This window comes from Cavia porcellus, unplaced genomic scaffold (genome assembly GCF_034190915.1).
Source record: "Cavia porcellus strain 051 isolate PalLab524CR breed Dunkin Hartley unplaced genomic scaffold, mCavPor4.1 scaffold_1, whole genome shotgun sequence".
NCBI lineage: Eukaryota > Metazoa > Chordata > Mammalia > Rodentia > Caviidae > Cavia > Cavia porcellus.
The window spans coordinates 215,023,350-215,044,067 of NW_026947484.1; the positions used below are offsets into that span (position 1 = coordinate 215,023,350).

The 20,718-nt window shown below is 38.1% G+C and overlaps 1 protein-coding gene across 4 annotated transcripts in view; it reads right to left on the reverse strand.

Moving 5' to 3' along the window:
- Nucleotides 1-2,846: 2,846 nt before the first annotated feature.
- The window catches only part of Plekhh2 (pleckstrin homology, MyTH4 and FERM domain containing H2), a 91,863-nt gene continuing 73,991 nt past the window's right edge, over nt 2,847-20,718 (reverse strand). For all 4 annotated transcript variants that reach the window (XM_063229238.1, XM_063229241.1, XM_063229244.1 and 1 more), the window contains 7 exons: nt 19,505-19,602; nt 17,325-17,466; nt 12,800-12,945; nt 11,609-11,738; nt 8,407-8,493; nt 5,839-5,976; nt 2,847-4,904 (listed from right to left, as the gene is read on the reverse strand). In XM_063229238.1, coding sequence (XP_063085308.1) covers nt 4,719-4,904; nt 5,839-5,976; nt 8,407-8,493; nt 11,609-11,738; nt 12,800-12,945; nt 17,325-17,466; nt 19,505-19,602 — 927 coding nt within the window. In that variant the 3' untranslated portion in view covers nt 2,847-4,718. The remainder of the gene's footprint in view (nt 4,905-5,838; nt 5,977-8,406; nt 8,494-11,608; nt 11,739-12,799; nt 12,946-17,324; nt 17,467-19,504; nt 19,603-20,718) is intronic.

Here is a 20,718-nt window from a genome sequence, read left to right on the forward strand (position 1 = left end):
CAATAGCCATGAAAATGATGTTTTACATTCACTCTGCCTTGTTTTCAAAGTTACATAAGCTTCTTGTAGAAAAAATAGTATTTAGAATCAAGAGAGTGAAATAAACGTACCCCAGAAATGATTAAACATTTTGATGTGCTTTATTCTAATCACTTCTTAGAGTCGATTATACTGTTAAGCTAATAAACTGATTTTAACCTGTATTTCCCCTTATCAACTTTTAAAAATTCATGGTAAATATAATTTTAATATCTGCATTATGGTCTGCCATGTCATTTTTTATAATTTACTGTTTTTGTTTTGTTTTGTTTTTTGATACCAGGGATCAAACTTATGACCTTGTGCTTGCCAGGCAGATGCTGTGCTGCTGAGTTATATCCCTAGCGACTTAGGCATTCTCTTAATGTTGACTAAGTTTGAGTTGGCTCAGAGCAGCTCCTGACATGAACCCTTCTCTGGGACTTCTCCCAACTAAAACTGGAGAAAGCAACTCACTACCTTTTTGGAGAAAATCAGCATTTTTTTTTGCAAATGAAATGTTATTTGTAGTTAGAGAATATGAATCAGACACTCATCAATGCAAAGAGAAAACCCTGGCAGATGTCTCATGATTCCAGCTGTCCTGACTTTACTTATGACATCATTGCTGAGCATCCCTTTGATTAGGGTATTCTTCTATCCCTGTAATAAAAATGAGAAAACATCTTATTTTTGTCTAAATTAATTCAAGTTTAAGTTTGGAGTTTACAACTACATAGTGTTAGTAAAGTGAGGCCTTAGGAAAAGGGAGACATCCTGGGTGACTGATGACTTGATGATCCTATTAACCAAGTTATAGGGCTCAGGGGAGGATAACCAGCTCTACAAGACACGGTGTGTTTGCAGAATCATCCAGCTGACAGCTGGAACATGTGGGATCTACTGGACTTGGCAGTTAGATACCACACTACGTCAGTGGATGGCACTAACTTCACGCCTGCAGAAAGAACAGAAACATGTAGTGATCTTCACATCATGCACAAGCCAATAAGAACCCTTCTCAAGTTTTTCTAAGGTTACACACTTTCCATACAGTTTTTTCTCATAAAAGGCAACTTTTACTAGAGTTTGCTAATATTTTCCAGAAATTCAAGTGAATAACTTGTAGGCTATCTCCTCTGAGATTGCCCAACATTAGTTCTTAAGGATCCTTCTTGGGAAGTCATTAGTGCCATATTGTAAGAGAGGGAACTAGCTTTCCTTTGTCATTGACACAGCTAAGGAGGAGTCATCTGATGGTAGTAAAACCACAATATAACCCCGTGGCAACTTCAGGAATGCCCCACTCTGTGCTATCTCTCTGTCTGTTGCTCCCAACAGCCTTATTAGATTATATTAGTAAAAAAATTATATTTAATACTGAAGTATTATGGTGTCTTATTTTGCACTTGTTTTCTCATGTTCCTAAAAAAGATTTTTCTCTCTTGTCTATTATTGGACTGCAGGAGTTGATAATTATAAAGCACACAGTGAAAATTTTTAGATCAATGTTAATGCCTCAAAAATCATTGCAACTATGCACAATTTAGGTAAAATTGAGTTTGGCAAATGAAATCATGGTTTAGAGCCGGTGTAATCTCATTCCCTCAGCCCAGTCCGCTGGCTAGGCCCACCAGCACTTCAAGGGACAACAACCTTCCCACTTATATGTTCCAGAGACTACATCTTAGTCCCACTGAAACATGAAAGTTTTGCTTTACCCTACATAGCTGTATTTGGATTTACCTTAATTTTGACTTAAAAGGGAAAAATTACTTGTAGTTAAAATCTCTTTCTTCTTTGGGCCAGGGATATAGCTTAACGGCATTAGTGCCTCCCTGACAAGTACAAGGTCCTGAGTTCAATTCCCAGCACCAAAGAATAAATGAAAAAAATAAAGAAATCTCTTTCAGCCTTTAGGGAAATAGAGTGGGGGAAATGTGAGGAGAGTGCAGTTTCTACAGGAACTGGTAGCACAGACAGGAGCCTCCCCGTGGACTTCCTCCTGCTCCTTCCTTTCCTCCTCACTCCCAAAATTGCCAGGGTCTCGCCCCAGAGAAGCCAGCCCAGCGCCTATCAGCCTGAGGAGGGCAGATGCCACCACGGCCTGGAGAGGGTGGATGGGGGAACTCTGTTCTTGGCACCTCTGGAACACGTCAAGCCTTTTACTGGACAAATGCAGTTACTTACAGTGAGTTGTTCAGGATTGTAGTTCAGTTCAATTATGTATTAAATGCATTTGTTCTAGGAAACTGATCACTATCTAATAAGTAATAAACCAACCAATAAACACATTTTTAGAATGAAGTCTCTATAAGCTGTTACACTAACTTGTAAATCAACAGTTACATTTATTTCCAAGTGATAGCAGTATGTATTTGATTTTTAGGGCATAGACATACACATTCACACAAAATCAAGAACAGTGAAATAAATTTTAAAACAAAGTTCATGGGCTGGGGATTTAGCTCAGCGGCATAAGCGCCTGCCTTGTAAGCGTGTGGTTGTGAATTTGTTCCCTGGTACCGATTAAAAAGAAAAAACCCAAATTTCATTAAACTCATCTAAGTGAAATAAACTCCCTTAAGGAGTTCATTATGAAGTCATGGGTAAACCAATATTTCTATCTGCTTTTCTATTGAATATATCTAATATATATTCAATATATTCAATAAGTTTGCCAGAACAACTTGTTTTATAAGGATAAAACAAAGCAACACGGAAGTCAAAGCATGACTACAAGAGGAAAGAATAACTACCATTTTCATTAGGAGTAGACCTCAGGTTTGACAATTTCTTGAAGATTATTCAAAAGATAATGCTCAAAGTGGGTTTTGTAAATCATTTATTATGATTGAAAGGAGAGAAAATGATAGGTGACAAATATTACAGTTAGACAGGAAACATTTTTCTTTTGTAACCAATCATAACAACATTCTTTGCATTTTAAAAATGGCTGTATGAGTAATTTCCCAGAAAATAAAATTTTCACATCAGTTACAGAAAATTGATTTCCTTCCATCAAAATATTTTATCTCTCCTCTCTCAAAAATAAATGCCAAGGCTAAGATACTACAGTTTAAATTAAATCTTTGCTACTCATTCTTAAATTAGAAGATTTAGTTGGTGGCAGCTTACCAGATGGCTACCTACTGCCTGAGAAAGTTCTCACACGTAAGTAACCACTCTGCCAAGCTTCTGGCTTACCAGATAATGACTAGTAAATGGTTTTCTGGAAGCCCAGAAATGCTACTGTATCCTGGCCAAAAGAATCCTGAGAATCATCCCAAACTGGTAATCAGTTTGTTCTAAAAATTGAATTTATTTACTCAGTGACTGGTTGTGGCTCAAAAGATGCAGTGAGAAATAGTCAATGGAAATCTCTTTTGACGGGTCTTTTAACATCCTTTTGTGATTAATTGTAAGGCATGATGTTACTTGAGCACCACATTGCTTGGCCCTGCTCTTCTTCTTAGGATGGAACATTTCTGAAAGACTGTGAGAACAGTACATTGCCACAGGGAGAAAGCAGCAGAGAGGAGAATACGAGGGCTCTGCCAGCACTCAATGCAGCAGCTAACATCTTTCTCCAATGCTTAAAAAGTATGACACGAAAATTGATAAATATGTCCAAAAAATAAATACAAATGTTCTACACATAAATAAAGTTAACTCTACTCATGATTACTATTTGTTAAACATTTCTATAATAGAATTTTCATGTTTTATCACAGTTTTATTTTTATGATGAATACTAATGATATTGCTTTGACATATATTAGAGTGTACTGGCCATTTATGACCTGGTATAGTAATACATTTTAATATGCTTCCAATTAAAGTTTTTACCTACTTTGATGGAAGAATTATTTTTCGTTTAAAACAAAAAAAATTTGGAATTTACTTTTAAGCTATAATTAGAAAGAACTGTCTGGAGGGGCAACACTGTCAGGATCATCTCCATTTCAAAGGCACTGATATTTAACAAAGCAAGGTCAAATCGACCTAGCACCAAATGCAATGAAAACTGGGCAAGATTCCAGCGAACCTGGTACAGGAGAAATGTCAGGAGTCACGGTCTCATGTTAAACTTTACACACCAGTGATCTGTGAAGGGGCAGGTACCCTTCTAACACCACAGAGGAGGTGGTTCCCGGATTCCTGTCTTCTCACACGATGATTCACAGAGCCAGAAGGTTTATTGCACTTGCTCTAAAAATCTTCCCCACCACACCACTCCACAGCTGCTCCTTACACTGTGCATCCCGCTCCTTTCCCAAAGCCATCTCATTAATTAAAAGCGCATGTAATTACAGTACTTAGATTTTTGGCAGTGAGCTTTTCCAAATAATCAACTGGTTAGCAAATGTGAGCTTGGAATCTCCTTAAGATCGCCAGAATATTTAAAAGGGGGAAAAAAAAGAAGCCATTTTGCATTGATGTCTCTGATGGCCACAGAGAAAGGAGACAGGGAAAATGACAAACTTTAACCTATTTTTAAGAGAAAATGAACATGTTGGCAAATTTTGTGTTTGTTTTACTATGGGCTGGCTATTTAAGAATCAAACAGGAGGTGGTAACCCTGGGAATGGCTGGCGTCTAGAACACTGGCGTGGTGCCCCGTGACAGTGTCAATCATCATGGCGCAGCTGACAGAGCCGCTACACCGGGACAAGGAGTGATGTCCCGCTCCTGAGCTTTCAGAGCAGGGTGGGACCCTTGGTGGGTCTGCTGCTTGGCAGCAGGTGCTGGCTTCCCTTCGCCCTGGCTTGGGGTTCCTGGGGCTTGACAGAAAGCAAGGCTGGAGCAGAGAGGTGGTGAAACGCTGCCTTTTGTTGATGGAAGTTGTTGATGTAACTGGCAATCAAAAGAGTGATTTCAAGAATCTAAAACAAGAAAAATAGAATTGTTATGCTCCTGAGAAGGTCCCACAATTCCAAGAGGACAAAGGGTGGGCAATGGGTGATCCCCTTGTATAAGTGCCCAACCTGCAAGAATCCCCTTCTTTCTGGCTCAGAGTGTGAGGCTCTTACATGCCTGAACCATCAAGGCACTGCCACATTTTTCCCATTGCTTAAACCACCAGAAAGAGTAAATCTCAAAGACAATCAAAATTTGCGGCAATATTTGGAAATGTGATGGTCAGTATACAACTCAATCAAGTATATTAAAGTCATGTTTGTGAATATATAAGAAATTCAGTGTGTTACATCAATTATTTAAACAGAAATACTGAGTAATCTATGCCATTTTGTTCATGGCTAATCATCTTTACTCATGTACAGAAATGATTAGGAAACAGAGCTGCCATATTTTAAACCCCTCCAGATTTGAAGAAATTGTCTATTTAACATTTTTGTGATAACTTTTAGGAAAATCAATTTCTTATTCTTTTTACTAAAATAGGCACCACACGTTAGAATGCAGCCCTTTGTTGTTTTTACTTAGAGACATTAAAACTTTATAATTTGTTTGAAATAGGAAAAGAACAAATATGTTTTAACTATAAAACTCTGCTCTTCCTCTGAGTTCATAAAGCAAATAACTCCAAGTAGATAAGATAATGTAGATAAAATACCTGATTAACAATAATTCCATGGTCATTTCTTTTGAATATATTATATACGAGGTGCAGGGCTAAGTTAAAATAAGTAGCATTTTTCATATAAAAGAAACCAAGCTAAAGTTGGCCAGGATTTGAATTCATGGTTGTTAAATTATAAGCAACATCTTTTTTCCCACCTGGAAAAGCCTTTGCTTAATAAATGTTTTGGTACGGAAAAAACTAGTACAAAAATTTGGCAGACAGGTTCTACTCACCTTGGGTTTTGCCATGGCAAAAAGTAATTTCTCTGTTGGTTTGTCTTTTGAATGCAAATTGTTAATGACTACCATAAAATCATCTTGATAACCTCCAAAGGTCATTAGATTTTTGTATGCATAGCTGATTAATAACCTCTTCAAAGAAAATAAAAAGCACTTATGTTATATACTCTTTACACTTAAAGACAAATGAGAAAGGATTAATAACATACATCTCTATTAAAATGCTGATGTTAATTAGTTATGGCATAATGCAAAAAACATATTTTCTAAAATCACGTCTATTATAACTTACAATAAACAGTGTTGGGGCTAGTTTTATATTTTATTTACAATTAGATTTTGATCCTGAAAAAATTCACTGCAAAAAAAAAATAGAAACTATAAGAACATTAAAAACACCAGTATTCTAGCAGCCAGTGAAAAATAGCTATTAATGTATTTGTATATGTTCTTTCACTTAGCTCTTTTTATATGTCAGATTAAGCTATATGAAATTGACACTTCTATGGCCAAACACTGTATGTCAAAACTGGCAAAGCTACATGGTTCAACCTGATAGGTAGATTTTGAGGTATATAAACAGAAACAGTATCATGAATACTGTTGTTTAGCACTGTACTTTTTAAAGTTAACAGCAAGTTGTAAATATTTTTTCATAGCAACAAAGGCAACTGTATAGCATTTTAAATTATTCTATAGACAATCTATTATTTTATTAGTCTCCTATTACAGCATATTTAAACCATTTTTACTTGTTACTTCATAGTACACATACTTAAATATTTCTTTGATTATAAAACCAAACAATAAGAATTGTTTAAGGAGAAAAGACAACTGGGGGTTTTCCCCAGCTCTCCTCTGAGGGGGTTAATACCATCCACATTCTCAGCTCTATGGTCTTCCTAACACTGGATAGCATCATTCTCTTAAATGTCTGCAACCTAATTGGTAAAAAGTAGAATCTGTTTTAAATTGCATTTATTTAAATACTAGTGAAATTTAACATTTAAAAATATAGGGGGCTGGGGATTTAGCTCAGCAGCATAAGCGTCTGCCTTGCCAGCAGGCAGTCGTGAGTTCGATCTCTGGTATCGATAAAAAAGGAAAAAGGAAAAAGACAAAATATATATATATATATATATATATATATATATATATATATATATATAATATTTGTAGTTCTCCTTTTGTGAATTGTGTTGGCCCACTTATCTATGAGTACAATCATAATTTTTCTTGGGGAGGTAGGGCTTGAACCCAGGACCTTGTACATGGTAAGCACATGCACTACAATTGTGCTGTGCCTCAGCCCCAACCCATAGTTTTCTTATTTTATAAGAAATAAAATTAAGGATAGGCAACAAATATTTTTCCCAGTATGTTTCTAAAACCATTTAAAACACGTAATTTCAAGTTGCGCAGTCTAAAAATAATGGAGTCTACACCTATAATGATAGGCTGAGAAGCGAGCAGACTGCTCTGGCTCTAGATGCTGTGACTCTAGACTGCTCCCCCGCTGTCTGCCTCCTCACTGTCTACCTCCTGGCCTTATGTTAACCATGGTGAATCTGGGGAGCTAGTTTACTTAATAGAACTTGATACTGATACATAATCTGTCTTCAGTTATCCAGCCAACAACTAAAAAGTATTTGGAAAACACAAACTCTAACAAATATTTTAGGTACTTACAAGGAGAAATGGTAACTATAACATTAAAGGATAGTTTTGTTACCAAACCCATTTTCAGTGCTCTCTGATGACTATCATCAAAGTTAAGAATAGCCCACTACAGCTCTGAAGTCAGCAATTCCTAGCCACTAGACCCCCCCCCAAAAGGAATAAAATATTTTCTGATAATCTGACATGTGAACCAGGTGTGGTGGTGCATACTAGTAATCCCAGCACTTGGAAGGCTGAGGCAGAAGGATCACTGAGTTTGAGGCCACCCTGGGCTACACAGTGAGTTTAAACTGGCCTGAATTACAGAACAAGAACCTGTCTCAAAAAGCAAAACAAAAACAAAATGAAACAAAAAAACTCACACATGAAATAGGATAGACAACATTAATTCAGATAAATAAATGAACACATAAAAAAGAGTAGTTTGACTTAATTTGTACTTATGTGAAAAGCTCTAAGGCTCTAAGTTTTGTATATGTCCAAACTGGACTGGAAAGTAATGTTATGGAAAATTATAGAAATTATGCTGTAGAAATAAAACAGTGAAATTAAAACTGTGATCATTAAAGTTTCTATTTAATATCTTAACTATTTTTATTTTACATAGGAAGCAATTATCCTAGCACGCAAAAATATTCATGTCATCAATACAACCATGATGGTAATTTAACCATAGGATCTTAATATTTTTCCCATACACAATAAATAATCTGGCTTATCTTACTTTAAAAGATTTAATTGTAATCATAGCTGCAAAATGGAGCTCAGATATGTTTTCTGAGTATTAGAAAAATAAGATTAAGATATTATTACCTTCTGTTTATTGTATACTAAGAAGAAGCAATAGTGGATTCAGTGTAAACTTTTAGGGCTTAGTCTTACCATGGAGTTGAATTCCAAGATGCTTAAACCATTTTCATTGATAGCAAGCCACATGAAAGCATTTCCAAGTGATGGTGGCGTTATGGGCTATGAAGAGATGAAAACATACTGTATTATAAATGCTAAAACAAATTACAGAAATTTGCTTTCAGTCTAAATGCAGGGAATACCATTATAAAGCAACAAAATAATCACATTATTAAAAATATCTCTTGGAAAGGAGATTGTTTGATATACTGAACAGAGTAAAGAATTTGATTTTAGGACACCGGACTTTAAAACCCAAATCAGTCATCTCATAATCTGCACTTGGACAAGACATTTAATTCCTTTAAGGCTGAATTTCTCCATCTTTAACATGTAAACAGTTTTTACTATTTATTTTTTTAAGAGGTTACTAGCTGAAAAAGCTTTTAGAGTTTCCATGATGGCCAAAATCCTAAATGAAACAAAATATACTGATGCACTTTGTATGATATACAGCGTTACTACAATGTAGAAGATTACTATAATTGTACACTTCTTCTAGAAGTTTATTAAATTTGATATTCAATATTCTAACAAAAATAGATTAAAAAGAAAATATGAAACTGTGATTGTAGTAGTGAGAAGTATTAAAATTTCTACCAAATTCTTTATTGCAAAAAGAATGAAACTATATAGTCTCCTACTACTAAAACCAATTAAAATTCATGAATGTTTTTGAGCATTCCATAGTAACTATTTTATTCAGTTAACAACTGAACTTCTACAAAAATTAATTGTTTCTTAAATCAAATGAAAGAATATCAAGACTACAGATGAGCTGGAATGAATTTTGTGTTACTTCTATATAGTAAAACTTAAGAGAATCTCATATTTAAAAAAAAAATCTAGCTTATCACTGTCTACTGAGTGCTGATTTGAAAATGTAGGTAAGCACTGAATGAGATGCTACTCAACCCAATGTCTATGGATAAGTGATTAAACAAGCTAAATGAGGGCGCATCAGTGTAGCTGGAAGCCATTCAGTCTAAAAGGGAGGAAATGCTACATGTGCTACATCATGAGCTTTCAAGACATTATCCTAAGTGAAACAAATAATCATGGGACAAATACTTGTAATTCCACATACATGTGCTTCATAAAAAGTGCTTTCCGGGGCCTGGGGGTTGAGAGAACATAGAAAGTTAGTGCTGAATGAATCTAGACTCTCAGGTTAGGGAGATAAAACTGTTTTAGAGATGGATGGCGGATAGCAATGTGAATGCACAGAACTGTCTACATAAAAATAGGTAAGATGGTAAACCATATGTTACTTATATTTTAATACACACACCAAACAGAGACACCATTAAGCAAGGGAAGTGTGACTCTATTATGAAGAAAAGTGCTAGTCACACCACACAAAACTCTTATAATATCATAAGAGTTTGTGTGAGCAAATTTAGGTCTCCCTATGTCTTGGTTACTTTTTCTCATTGCAGAGACAAAATACCCAACACCCAAAATTAAGGAAGAAAAGGCTTATTTAGCTCCCTATGTGTGGAGGTTTCAGTCCATAATAAGCTGGCTCCAAGGCAAGGTGGCGTGGCACTGGGGCAACACTTCAAGGCAGCAGCCAGCCAGCAAAACCAGCCTGGGAGCAAAATGGGTTCCTTACATTATACACAGGCCACCCCCTCTCCAGGGTGAGTGCAGCATTCACAAAATCTCCTTGTCCCCCTCTTGCACAGGAGGATGTTTACTAAGTAAGAACCCTGGCTCCCTGCTGAGTCTCTTGGTAAAACTTCTAAACTTCTCAAATTGATACAATGTAGTAACTGTAACACTTTATTTTGCCCAGGCTGGTCTCAAACTCCTGGGCTCAAGCAATTTCTCCTGCCTCAGCTTCTTAAGCAGATGGGTGTCATCACACTGACTTAGAGTATTTAAAAAAAATATATACTTAAACTCATGCATATACATTAATTGCATAAATGTTTAAGAATACTAACACTAGGGGCTGGGGATTTAGCTCAGCAGCATAAGCACCTGCCTTGCAAGCAGGCAGTCGTGAGTTTGATCCCCGGTACCGATAAAAAAGAAAAAGACAAAAAAAAAAAAAAAAAAAAAAAAAAAAAAGAAAAGAATACTAACACTATCAGGCTGGGGCTATAGCTCAGTGGCACGGCACCAGCCTGGCAAGCGCAAGGTCCCGAGTTTGATCCCCAGTGTGTGTGGGAGGCCTAATCCTATCATCTTTCCCGTAACTTAGTATGTAGTTTCCAATTCTAGTAGCAAAAATAATTGCTTGCCCAATAATAAATCACTGATAGAGTTGAAGGTTCCTTAGAGTTGACTTTTCCAGTCCACACTGTTTATTAATAGATGAGAGCATGGAGGGCCAGAGACAGTAACTTGTCCCAAGATGGGAGCTATTCCGCAAGTGTTTGCTAAGTGATAATTGTATGCAAAAGCACTATGGTGGGCCCCAGAGGACTGTAGGATTACTCTGGAGGAGTCTGAAACTTATTAGTGAAGGTAGAAGAAATACACAGAAAAAATACAGTGCAGGACAGGATGTATTTTAAGTCTTTGAGAGTCTAAAGTGGTATGGTTCAACAGAAAAAACAGAAATTTTAAAAGCACATTTTGGGGGCGGTTTGGCTCCATGGTAAGGTGTGTACTTAGCATGTGTTTCCCTTCCGGGAAGTGCTGGCTACCTTCCCCAGGCGGGTTCATGGCTTTCCCCGGTTTCCACAGCATGCTGGAGTCACTCTGGGGGGTATTTACCATGGAGTGCTTTGTCAGCAACACTGGACTATGATAAAAGATACCAGCCTGGAAATTTGGTGCAATTCATCAGAAACCAGAGGTTGATGTTTCTCTGAGGTTAGCTCAGCACTTGCCTAACAGTAAATACTAAGTCAGTGAACCAGAGAGAGTGTAAAGGAGAGCCTGGATAAACCAATGAGGAGAAGAAGCAGTGTCCAGCACGGTTTATCATCTCCTGATTTGGGTAACGAGTCTGGGAAATGATTTAAGGTGAAGAAAAGTTGAGCAGAGGGGAAGGAAAGGGAGAAACCTTTCCTTTTTCCAATACTCTTTCATTTTTTTTCTTTAAATTTTGGGGCATTTCTTTGTTTTTCATAAAGCCCAGTATATTAATACTGGGGTAAATATGGTGGACCACGTACCCAAAAGTTTTTACAATGTGTCTTCCCCCCTTATTCCTTCTTACTTTTGCAAAAAACAACTTGGCACCAAAGAATGGCCACTTCCTGGCTACTGTCAAATAAATGCGCACACAGTCAACACCACTGCGTCCCCGGAGGGCCATCCATCTGGTTGACAGTCGCTGGTAAAGTTGCCTAAAAAAAGAAAAGAACAGAACAAAAATACAAAAGCCAAAGCATACGTGGTGGATCATCCTCCCAAAATAAAGCTCTCCAGGGGCCAGTTCTAGGCCTGCCTGTGCCACATCAGTTCCCTGCCTTCTCAACTATCTAGAGAGTTTATTTCAGCAAATTCTCAGACTGGCATTGTTCTCAGCATGACTAAGGTACCCTCAGCAGGTACATTTTAAACATCTGAATAGCTAACATCAAACCCTACTGTAACTTAGTTCACAAGGTAATTTCTCCTGAGAATACTACAATTTTTATTTTTTAAAATTTTTTTGGTATCGGTGAAAGAATTCAGGGCCTTGCACTCCCCAGGCAGGCTCTTTGCAGCTGAGTTTAAAGAGAAGTTCGAGAAGCCCAGTTGGCAGAATTTTAGGTGTTAGCACTACCATCTTAGAGAAAGGCTAAGTAGAAAGACAACTTCTCAGACCAAATCACAAAGACAAACCAGTCACACCACAAAGACAAAAAAGACTGATCTTAAAAGTTTCTGTTTTGGAAAATTCATAGAAAACTTCATCTTTATCTTTAAAATTCAATCAGCATTTATTTATACCTTCTAAATACTGAAATTGCAAATTGATTTAATTCAAACCTTACATTAAAAAGTTTCGTGTACAAAGATAGCTTATTTTTTATTTTACTTTGTTTATAATAGAATATTCTATGAGATAATTGTTTTTGACAACTGCTTCATAAGATTAAATATCTTATCAGTCAATTTTTTCTTCTTTATTATCAGGATTAATCTGCACAAGTATGAATAAGACCAAAAGTGGATCTAAATCAATTAAAAGCGTTTTTTTGTTAATGCAGATTGTATATATGCTTCAAAATACAATGTCATACATGATAAATAGACTCTAAAGCTTCTGGGCACATCTGAAATAGAAATGACTGTCATGTCTTGGGGCTCATCAATATTTCTTTAATTTTTTTAACCCTTAAAATTAGAACAGAAAAATATTACAACAACAACAAAAAACAAGTGTGACTCTACAGAAGAGTTTAAAAAAATACTTCCTTACCTTAACTGTTCTTCAGTAAAGCTATCTCTATACCTTTTAGGATAAAATTTTTCTATGACTTGTTTTAGTGTTTGATTTGCTTTGCACTGGTTGGTAACATGCCCTTCTGGAGTTGAGAAAGGTCTTTCAAAATCTCCAATTTCCACCTGATTGGAAATCCAAAAAAGAGAAAATGTAGGCTATTCAAAGACATAAGACAAAAATCAGTTTTAGCTTTTCTTTAAAAGTACATAACACAGGGCCAGGGATTTAGCTCAGTGGCGTAAGCGCCTGCCTGACAAGTGATCCCCAATACCAAAAAAAAAAAAAAAAAGTATATAACACATGAACCCATTTTTTATGATTCTGTGATTATGAAATTTATAATCACATGTAAGAACTTTAAATCTAAATTTCATTTGAATTCTAACTTTGGGGGGAAAAGCTATTGATTTAAACATTTCAGTATGATTTCTACATTAACCTCCCTAGATTACTCTTAATATATAGTGGTCGTAGCTGACGTTGCTATTATTTCCCGTAGTGCAGGATATTTCAAGGTACTATTTTAATTGCTAATAATAAGGTAAAATGGAGGTTAAAAATAAAAAGCAAAGAAAATAATAAAGCTGTAAGACATTTTGAAATAGTTGGAATTTTTAAGCCTCTCTAGTGTAATGAGAGCAAGAATTACACTATCACTGTTTCCTCCTTAGATTTCCCTATAAACTTCGCTGTATCAGCCACTCATTCTGCTAGTCTATTATTCTAGGAATGGAGCCCTTCATGTCCTTCTCTAACTTGAAGAAAGAATGGTCAGTCTCTGACCTGTTAATAGACCACGGAGATGCCATTCTTCACCACCCATCCAACTACCCACCCATCCATCTCTCCACCAACTCAAGTACCTATTCCTTTATCCAAACCGGTACTTATAATACAGGTGCTGTGCTAAGTGATGGAGACAAGAAAAGCTGAGCTTAGTCCCTACTCTAAAGAGTTTGCTAACTAGTAGGGGAGACTGAGGCACAAACACTGTTGATGAGGTGTGTTAAATGCCTTGAGCAGGATACCAAAGAGGGCGCGGGGGAACAGCCACATCCTTACCTATAGCTCATCCAACAAGCAGGTGGCAGGCTCCACCCAGCCTGGAATGGTCCTCCAGCTGTCTGGGCCCTGTGGTTTGTCTTTCCAGTTCTGAAGCTCATCAGTTACTGTGTAAACGCTCAGCTGAGCTCTGCCCATAGCCTTTTGCTCATAACCTTCTTGGCTATTTGGCATGGTTTTGCTGTCTAGCTACCAGCCTTCATTTTTCTTGGTTTCTATCAATTCTTATCTCTTTGCTCAACAAGAATCCTTCTCTAACATCCTCACACCAAATAAAAACTATCCACCAGACCTTCACACTGAAATCCTTTCCTCAGGGAAGATGCGCCCTGTCCCTGCCTCTCACCAGGCAGCACACACCACAGCCGTCTGCAGAACCCAGACCAGGCTTAACCTCCACAAACAGTTAACAAAGCTGCAGACTGGTCAAGGCAACAATGCCTCTTCTGGAAGCGGCAGCGGTGCGTTCAAGCTCAGTGTCTTGCCTTTCTAAGTGCCCAGTATACTGTTGGGCATAGAATCAACACAGCAGATACTTGGAGAACAGCTGAAAAGCAGCTCGCTCCCAACATGTCCCACATGGACACGACACCTTACCAGACACTATAGCAGTTATGATCACCAGTCTGAGAATTTCCTAAGACAGAGAACATTAGCATGGATCTACAGGCATTTAAAAGAAATAACTCATCTAAAAAGAACCCCCATCTATAGAGCTCAAATTTCTTTGGTGTATTTCATTTATCTTCATAAAAATTGCTCTGAAGGAAGAAGATTAGAAGTATTTAATTTTCCTTACGTACAGAAATTATACTTTTTAAATTTTTGAGACAAGATCTCACTAAGTTGTTCAGGCTGGCCTGGAACTTGCAATTCTCCTGCCTCAGCCTTCTGAGTAGCTGAGTTTTTTTTAGTCATGTGGCCAAAATTTTATTGACGTGTTGTCTTCACTGGTCTCTCTTCCTCAAATTCATCTAAAATGTTGTAAGTACATGTCCCCAAAATAGTTTATAATTTTTCTTGGAGAAGTTTCTTGACAAAATTAAAAAAGATGAAATTAAATCCTAGTTTAAAAAAAAAAGATGCTAGGTTTGGCGGTGCATACTTGTGATCCTAGCATTCAGGAGGCTGAGGCAAGAGAATCACTGTGAGTTCGAGCCCAACCTGGGCAACATAGGAGTTCAAGACCAGCTTGTACTACATAGGGAGATGCTGTGTTTAAAAAATGCATGCTTTTAATAGAGAATCTGTACCAAGAATAACAACTGGCAGGGAACTGTTCCTAATCCTATGACCAAGAAAACGAGTGCCCTGTTTCTCTTTCCTTCAGCATTTTATCAATGAGGTCAAGACACCAATACCCATGTGTAAAATTTTACAGAAGGACATTTGACCCCACAGGCTGGATTCAGAGAAGTTTCTTGGAATAAGTTCTCCTACAAAATTAAATTAAAGGATGACATGAAGTTGACAGATGAAGGGTCAGGGTAGAACATTCCAGGCAGAGGGAACAGACCAAAAAACATAAGAAGAAAAGCCCAGTTTGTACATAAGAGCAGAAAGTTCAGGGCCCAGTTCAGATCAGGAATGTCTGTGTTTGTAAATGAGATTCGCATTCTTGCTTTATCTCCATCTCAGTTACTAGTGCTATGCAAACAAATCTGCAAGCCTTAAGGAAACTGCAGGCTTCGTTCTCTGTCTCTTTTGGGTTACTGCTTTTGCCGTTCAACAGCTATTCTGGGAGAAGCATAAGCAGTCACAAGAAGAGAGCACCTGCGATGGTCCACTGACAGTCCCTGTGGAAGTGCCATGAACAGAGCTGGGGATAGGGCCTGCCTGGCAAGTGAAAGGTCCTGAGTTTGAATCCTGGTACCCACAAACAAACAAACAAACACACAAATGAAGTCCCATGAGCAGCCAGCATTAGCTACGAGACTGATGCTCTGTGCCAGCAAACGCCAGGTGAAGCAAGGACAAGCTGCTCTCTCACATTCCTCCCCTGTTATCTGAAGAGACTGAGCCTTGGAGTCATTTGTTATGCAGCCATGGCTAACTGAAAAAATCTCTTTAGCCTCTGTGTGAAAGATAAATTAATGAAGAACATAGACGATGCTTGGCAGGACAGCAGGCAGAATGTGACAGGGTCACATATGGTAATTATCACATTCAGCAGAGAATGGGGGAAGAGTATCTAAGGCATGTAGCCAGTGGGAAAGGCATTAGGGAGTAACGAGGCAGCCAGGAGCCCTGGATTTGAATCTTACATGGGGAGTGACTGGACACAGCTTGGCAAGGAAGATACAGACCAGGAAGAAAGGGCACGGAAGACGATTACTGTGGTTTTCAGTATACGGAATTTAAGGAACTCATTAAGGAAGTATGAACCGGAAAGAAGGTGAGATTTAGGAATCACTGGCATAGGCGGTGGAAAAAATACAAGAAATGGATGAGATGTCCCGGGATGGTGTTGACAGTAAACAGCCAGGGAAAGAAGACCCTGGGGGACCCAAGCATTTGTCTCGATGGCATAAAAATCACAATGTTGCTTTAACATTTTTCCCTTAATTGTCCTGTGCAAAGGCTCAGGCATGCTAGAGACTGTAAGCTGCCACGTGTAACCATCCTCCTTTATTCTTGGACAGTAAAGACCTTAAAAGAAGCTGGCCACACTGCCACCCAGCTTACCCTTGGCCTCCTTTGATAGGTCCTAAATCCTATCCTGACCAGAGAGGCCTCAGTGGAAGTGTCTTACGTAACTTCAAAGAAATAACTCCTAAAGGCAGGAAGGCAAGCCCTTCTTCAGCCCTTCCTTTGTCTGGAGGCCTGGAACACTGACAAAACAGCTGGAGCTCTGGCAGACCTCCAGAAACATGAGGTCAACATCCCAGCGACGGCAGAATGGACAGCATAAAGATAAAGCCTGTGGTCCCAATGAGTCTGCAGAGGAGCCACAAGACCATTGCCCACCTCATTGAGAGATGAGCATACTTTTGTCTGATTAAGTCACTGTCAATTTCATGTATGTGTGCTCACTGAGGTCTGAACTTAACCCTACTAGATACAACAGGTAAATTAAAGAAAGTGCTTCTGCCTTTTCAAAGACTAGTATTCTTGTTAGGTTACTGAATGGTTCCCATGGCCTTCTCAGCCCCAGAGCTCAGATTCCTTTATTAAACACAAAGCCTGAAAACATAATTTCAAGAGTTAAGAATCAAAGTCCCCCTTATGGAATTCTGTCTCATTCTATGTTGCTGCCAATGTCAGTGGTTCAAAATCCAATCGTAATTTTATAATGCCTGCAAATTTTAAGGTGATAATCATATCAAAAAAAATCAGTGTAAGGAATTACTGAAGGTCTACTGTTTTATTGCATCAAACTCAGTGAAGAAATTAGTATCTTATCATTTCTGTACGTTACTCTGCATAACACAAGGGTTACCTGAGCTAAGAGAGCTGCCATTTCTACTGCCAGGTCCTTGTTTAGAGGAAAAAGGCCATTTATTATTTGCTCATTTGTCTGATACATTAACAGCAATTTTTCCCTATCAGTCTCTCCGTGAGCTTGCATTGAGAAATACAACCTGTAAAAGAAAAAAAAAGAGGAAATTTCTCATTAAACGATACTTTTCCTCCTGCTTGCTAGCAATTGAATCTACCGCCTCACACCAGCTAGGCAAGCACTGTACTCCTGACCTTCACCGCCAGCCCCCAATTACATTCTCAAAGACCAAGAAAGTAAAGATAAATCCTGAAGACTGAGATGGGGTTGTTTTAACATAATTCTCAAGCAATATAAACCCAGACATTACTGCCAGTGCGCTGTTTCTTTTCCATATAACATTCTCAGCAAAATGGAAAAACAACAATAAACTGCTTTGAAGTGGAGGAACCTTCTTATGCTATTTTTTATGCCCTGAAGTACCAAATCCTTAGTAGGATGGGCCTAATACATAGAATAATGCTAACTTTTCCTCCTCTAATAAGAATTTTTTTCCAAGAGCCTGAAGAATCCCATTTCTCTCTGTCTGTCTGTCTGTCTCTCTCTCTCTCTTGGTACCAGGAATTGGACTCAACCTTGCACTTGCCAGGCAGGTACTGCACCGCTGAGCTACATTCCCGGCCCCAAGAACCCCATTTCCATAGCTCTGGCTAAGTGACTGTGACTCTCTAAAGTTTTAGTTACCTTAACTCCAAGATGGAAATAAGGACAGTACCTACCCGACTCCAGTATTATTAAGATTCTATGAGACATTGCTCATGAAGAGCTCAACACAGGCCTGATGTGGGGTAAATGTTCACTAGATATGGTGGTTTCTTATTAAAAGTATTATCTTTTTTTTGTACCAGGAATTACAGTCACAACGTCATGCTTGCCAGGTGGGCACTGTGCCACTGAGCCATATTCCTTACCCTTTCTTTCCTCTTTATTTAGGCAGGCTCTTGCTGTGCTGGCCGTGCTGGGCTTGAACTTCCAGTCCTCTTGCCCTGGCTGCCTGCTTAGCTAAGCTTTCTGGCACACACCACTGAGCCCATCTCAGCAGCCGCATTCTCCTCTAGAGAGCCTTAGAATCACAACAAAGTTTCCTTTCTTTCTTTTAGTGTGAACATAGCCAGAAGAAATGGGACAAACTAAATGCTGTCAGGTTCTGACTTAGGAGACAAAGGACACAGGGCCCTTATAGCTGGACAAAGGTGGCAGAGATAAGAATGTTGAACTATGTTCCAGAACATGACAACTACAAAGCACTACTGAGCATAATCTTTGACTTTCAAGAAGGGGGAAGGAAGAGTTGTTCCTGCAGGGAAGGATGCTTATCAGATACATTTTGTCAAAAACATGCTTTGACTTTTGTAATTTCAAACACACAGTAAGAAATGGGGCAAAATATGAAGTTTTAATATGAATAAAACTTAAACACTAGTTTCCAAATGGTTGTGTATGAGAGTTCAAAATCCATTAATTCAATCTGTAAGCCCCAAGTCTACATTATTAAAAATTTGTAACTTGCATTATAATTTAAAAGCTGAAAAGGTACACGATTCAACTTCACGGGCCTCTTCTCAACATTTAAAATGCAACTTCCTTGAACACCTGGGATACCCCTGAACACACATCAGTCCTCTCTGACCTTGGCATAAACATTACTTCCTAAAAGAAGCCTGGCGATGTCGCCTGTCCCGGTCGGGCTCTGTGTTATACACTCTCATGGTATCACACTCTCCCTTCAGAGAACTCAAGTGTAACTGTGCAGTCATTAGGGTGGGTATATGATTAACAGCCCTCTGCCTCACTAACCCGAGATTCCAAAAGATCAAGAACTGAGCCTATGTCTGCTATTATTTCCATTTTATCCAGACCATTTAGCTAAGTGTCTGGCTTATGGTTGAAACTCAATAAATACAAAGAAAGATAAAAAGAGAATATGAGAGAATGAGAATTAGAAACACAATTGAATGTACTCATTTCTTCTTGTAGATGACAGCTGTCACTCAGAGGAAAATAAATATGTAAATATATAAATAGTATGCAAGGATATTCCCAGGAAGCTAAGTTGCGGGTGCATAATTTGAACACAGCTACACCCTCAGGCTCTGGCATCGGGACACAGCGCTACACACCTGTTTTTATAAGTCAGACGAACGGTTCTTGTACCTTCACATTTCCCAGGTTGCTGTTCTTTGGATGCCTGTTCCCATTTGGAAATAATGTCACAAATCTAGAAGAAAAGTGGGAAAAGGAGATTCACAGGGCTTTCAAAACCAACATTTCTGAGTCCTTTTTTTTTTTTTTTTTTTTTGGTCTTTTTCCTTTTTATCAGTACCAGGGATCAAACTCACAACTGCCTGCTTGCAAGGCAGGCGCTTATGCCACTGAGCTAAATTCCCAGCCCCAAAAACCAACATTTCTGGAAGACAAGTATATCTGTAGGCTGGCAATTCTTAATGAATATGATCAAACCAAATGCTCTCAAGCTTTTTGTTTTCAGCTTCTGTGAAATTCTAGGTGTGGGACTTAATTATAAATTTTTTTCTCCACTTATGCTTTTGGGCACATGTTAACTTTGGACTCCGGCCATGAATTTTTTACTCAAAAAAGAATCTTAATGCAGGACTGCATGAGACTGGAACCAAAAGATTCCAGGGATTTTTTTTTTCATGATTTGGCCACTGATGAAACAATTTTTCCACCTTCTGAGTTTACAAAGATTGGAATATCTGGAAATACATAAAAGAAATCAGAAATATAATACAAGAAAGGGTCTAGCCCCAGTTCTTGCTGTTTGCTTTCCAGTAATTCTTTTCTCTCTCTAGACTTCCATTGCTTCATTTGCCAAATAAGCAGACTGCGCCTGTGGGTCTCTTTATAACTATAATCCTATAGTTCTATCGTTCCCATCACTTGATGGAAACTTCATTGGATTTTTTTTACTATGATCTGGAAACTATTTTTAAAATCTCTACTTTATTTCCATACATCTGTTCTCTACCCATCCTTTCAGTTGCAGCTGTAGCTTTCCAGGTTCCCAGTGCTCAACTCAATCTCTTCTGTGCACAGTTCACAGTGCTCGCAAACATTTGTCATGTTCGGTCCTAGCTGACATTATGTGATGAGTCTGTTTTTCCCTAAGCAAAATTGAAATTCTTTGTATGCAGATGACATTTCTGTCCTTCTTTTGTTCCCCACTGGGTCCAGTCCAATGCCTGGGACCCTGAAAATAGTTCAGTAATATTGTTCAATGGAAAAGAAAAAATGAAAAGCCATTTTGTGAGTTTCCACCCTTCATTTTTCGTATATTCCTATCAGAGTATCAATACCACTATGATTCTCTTCG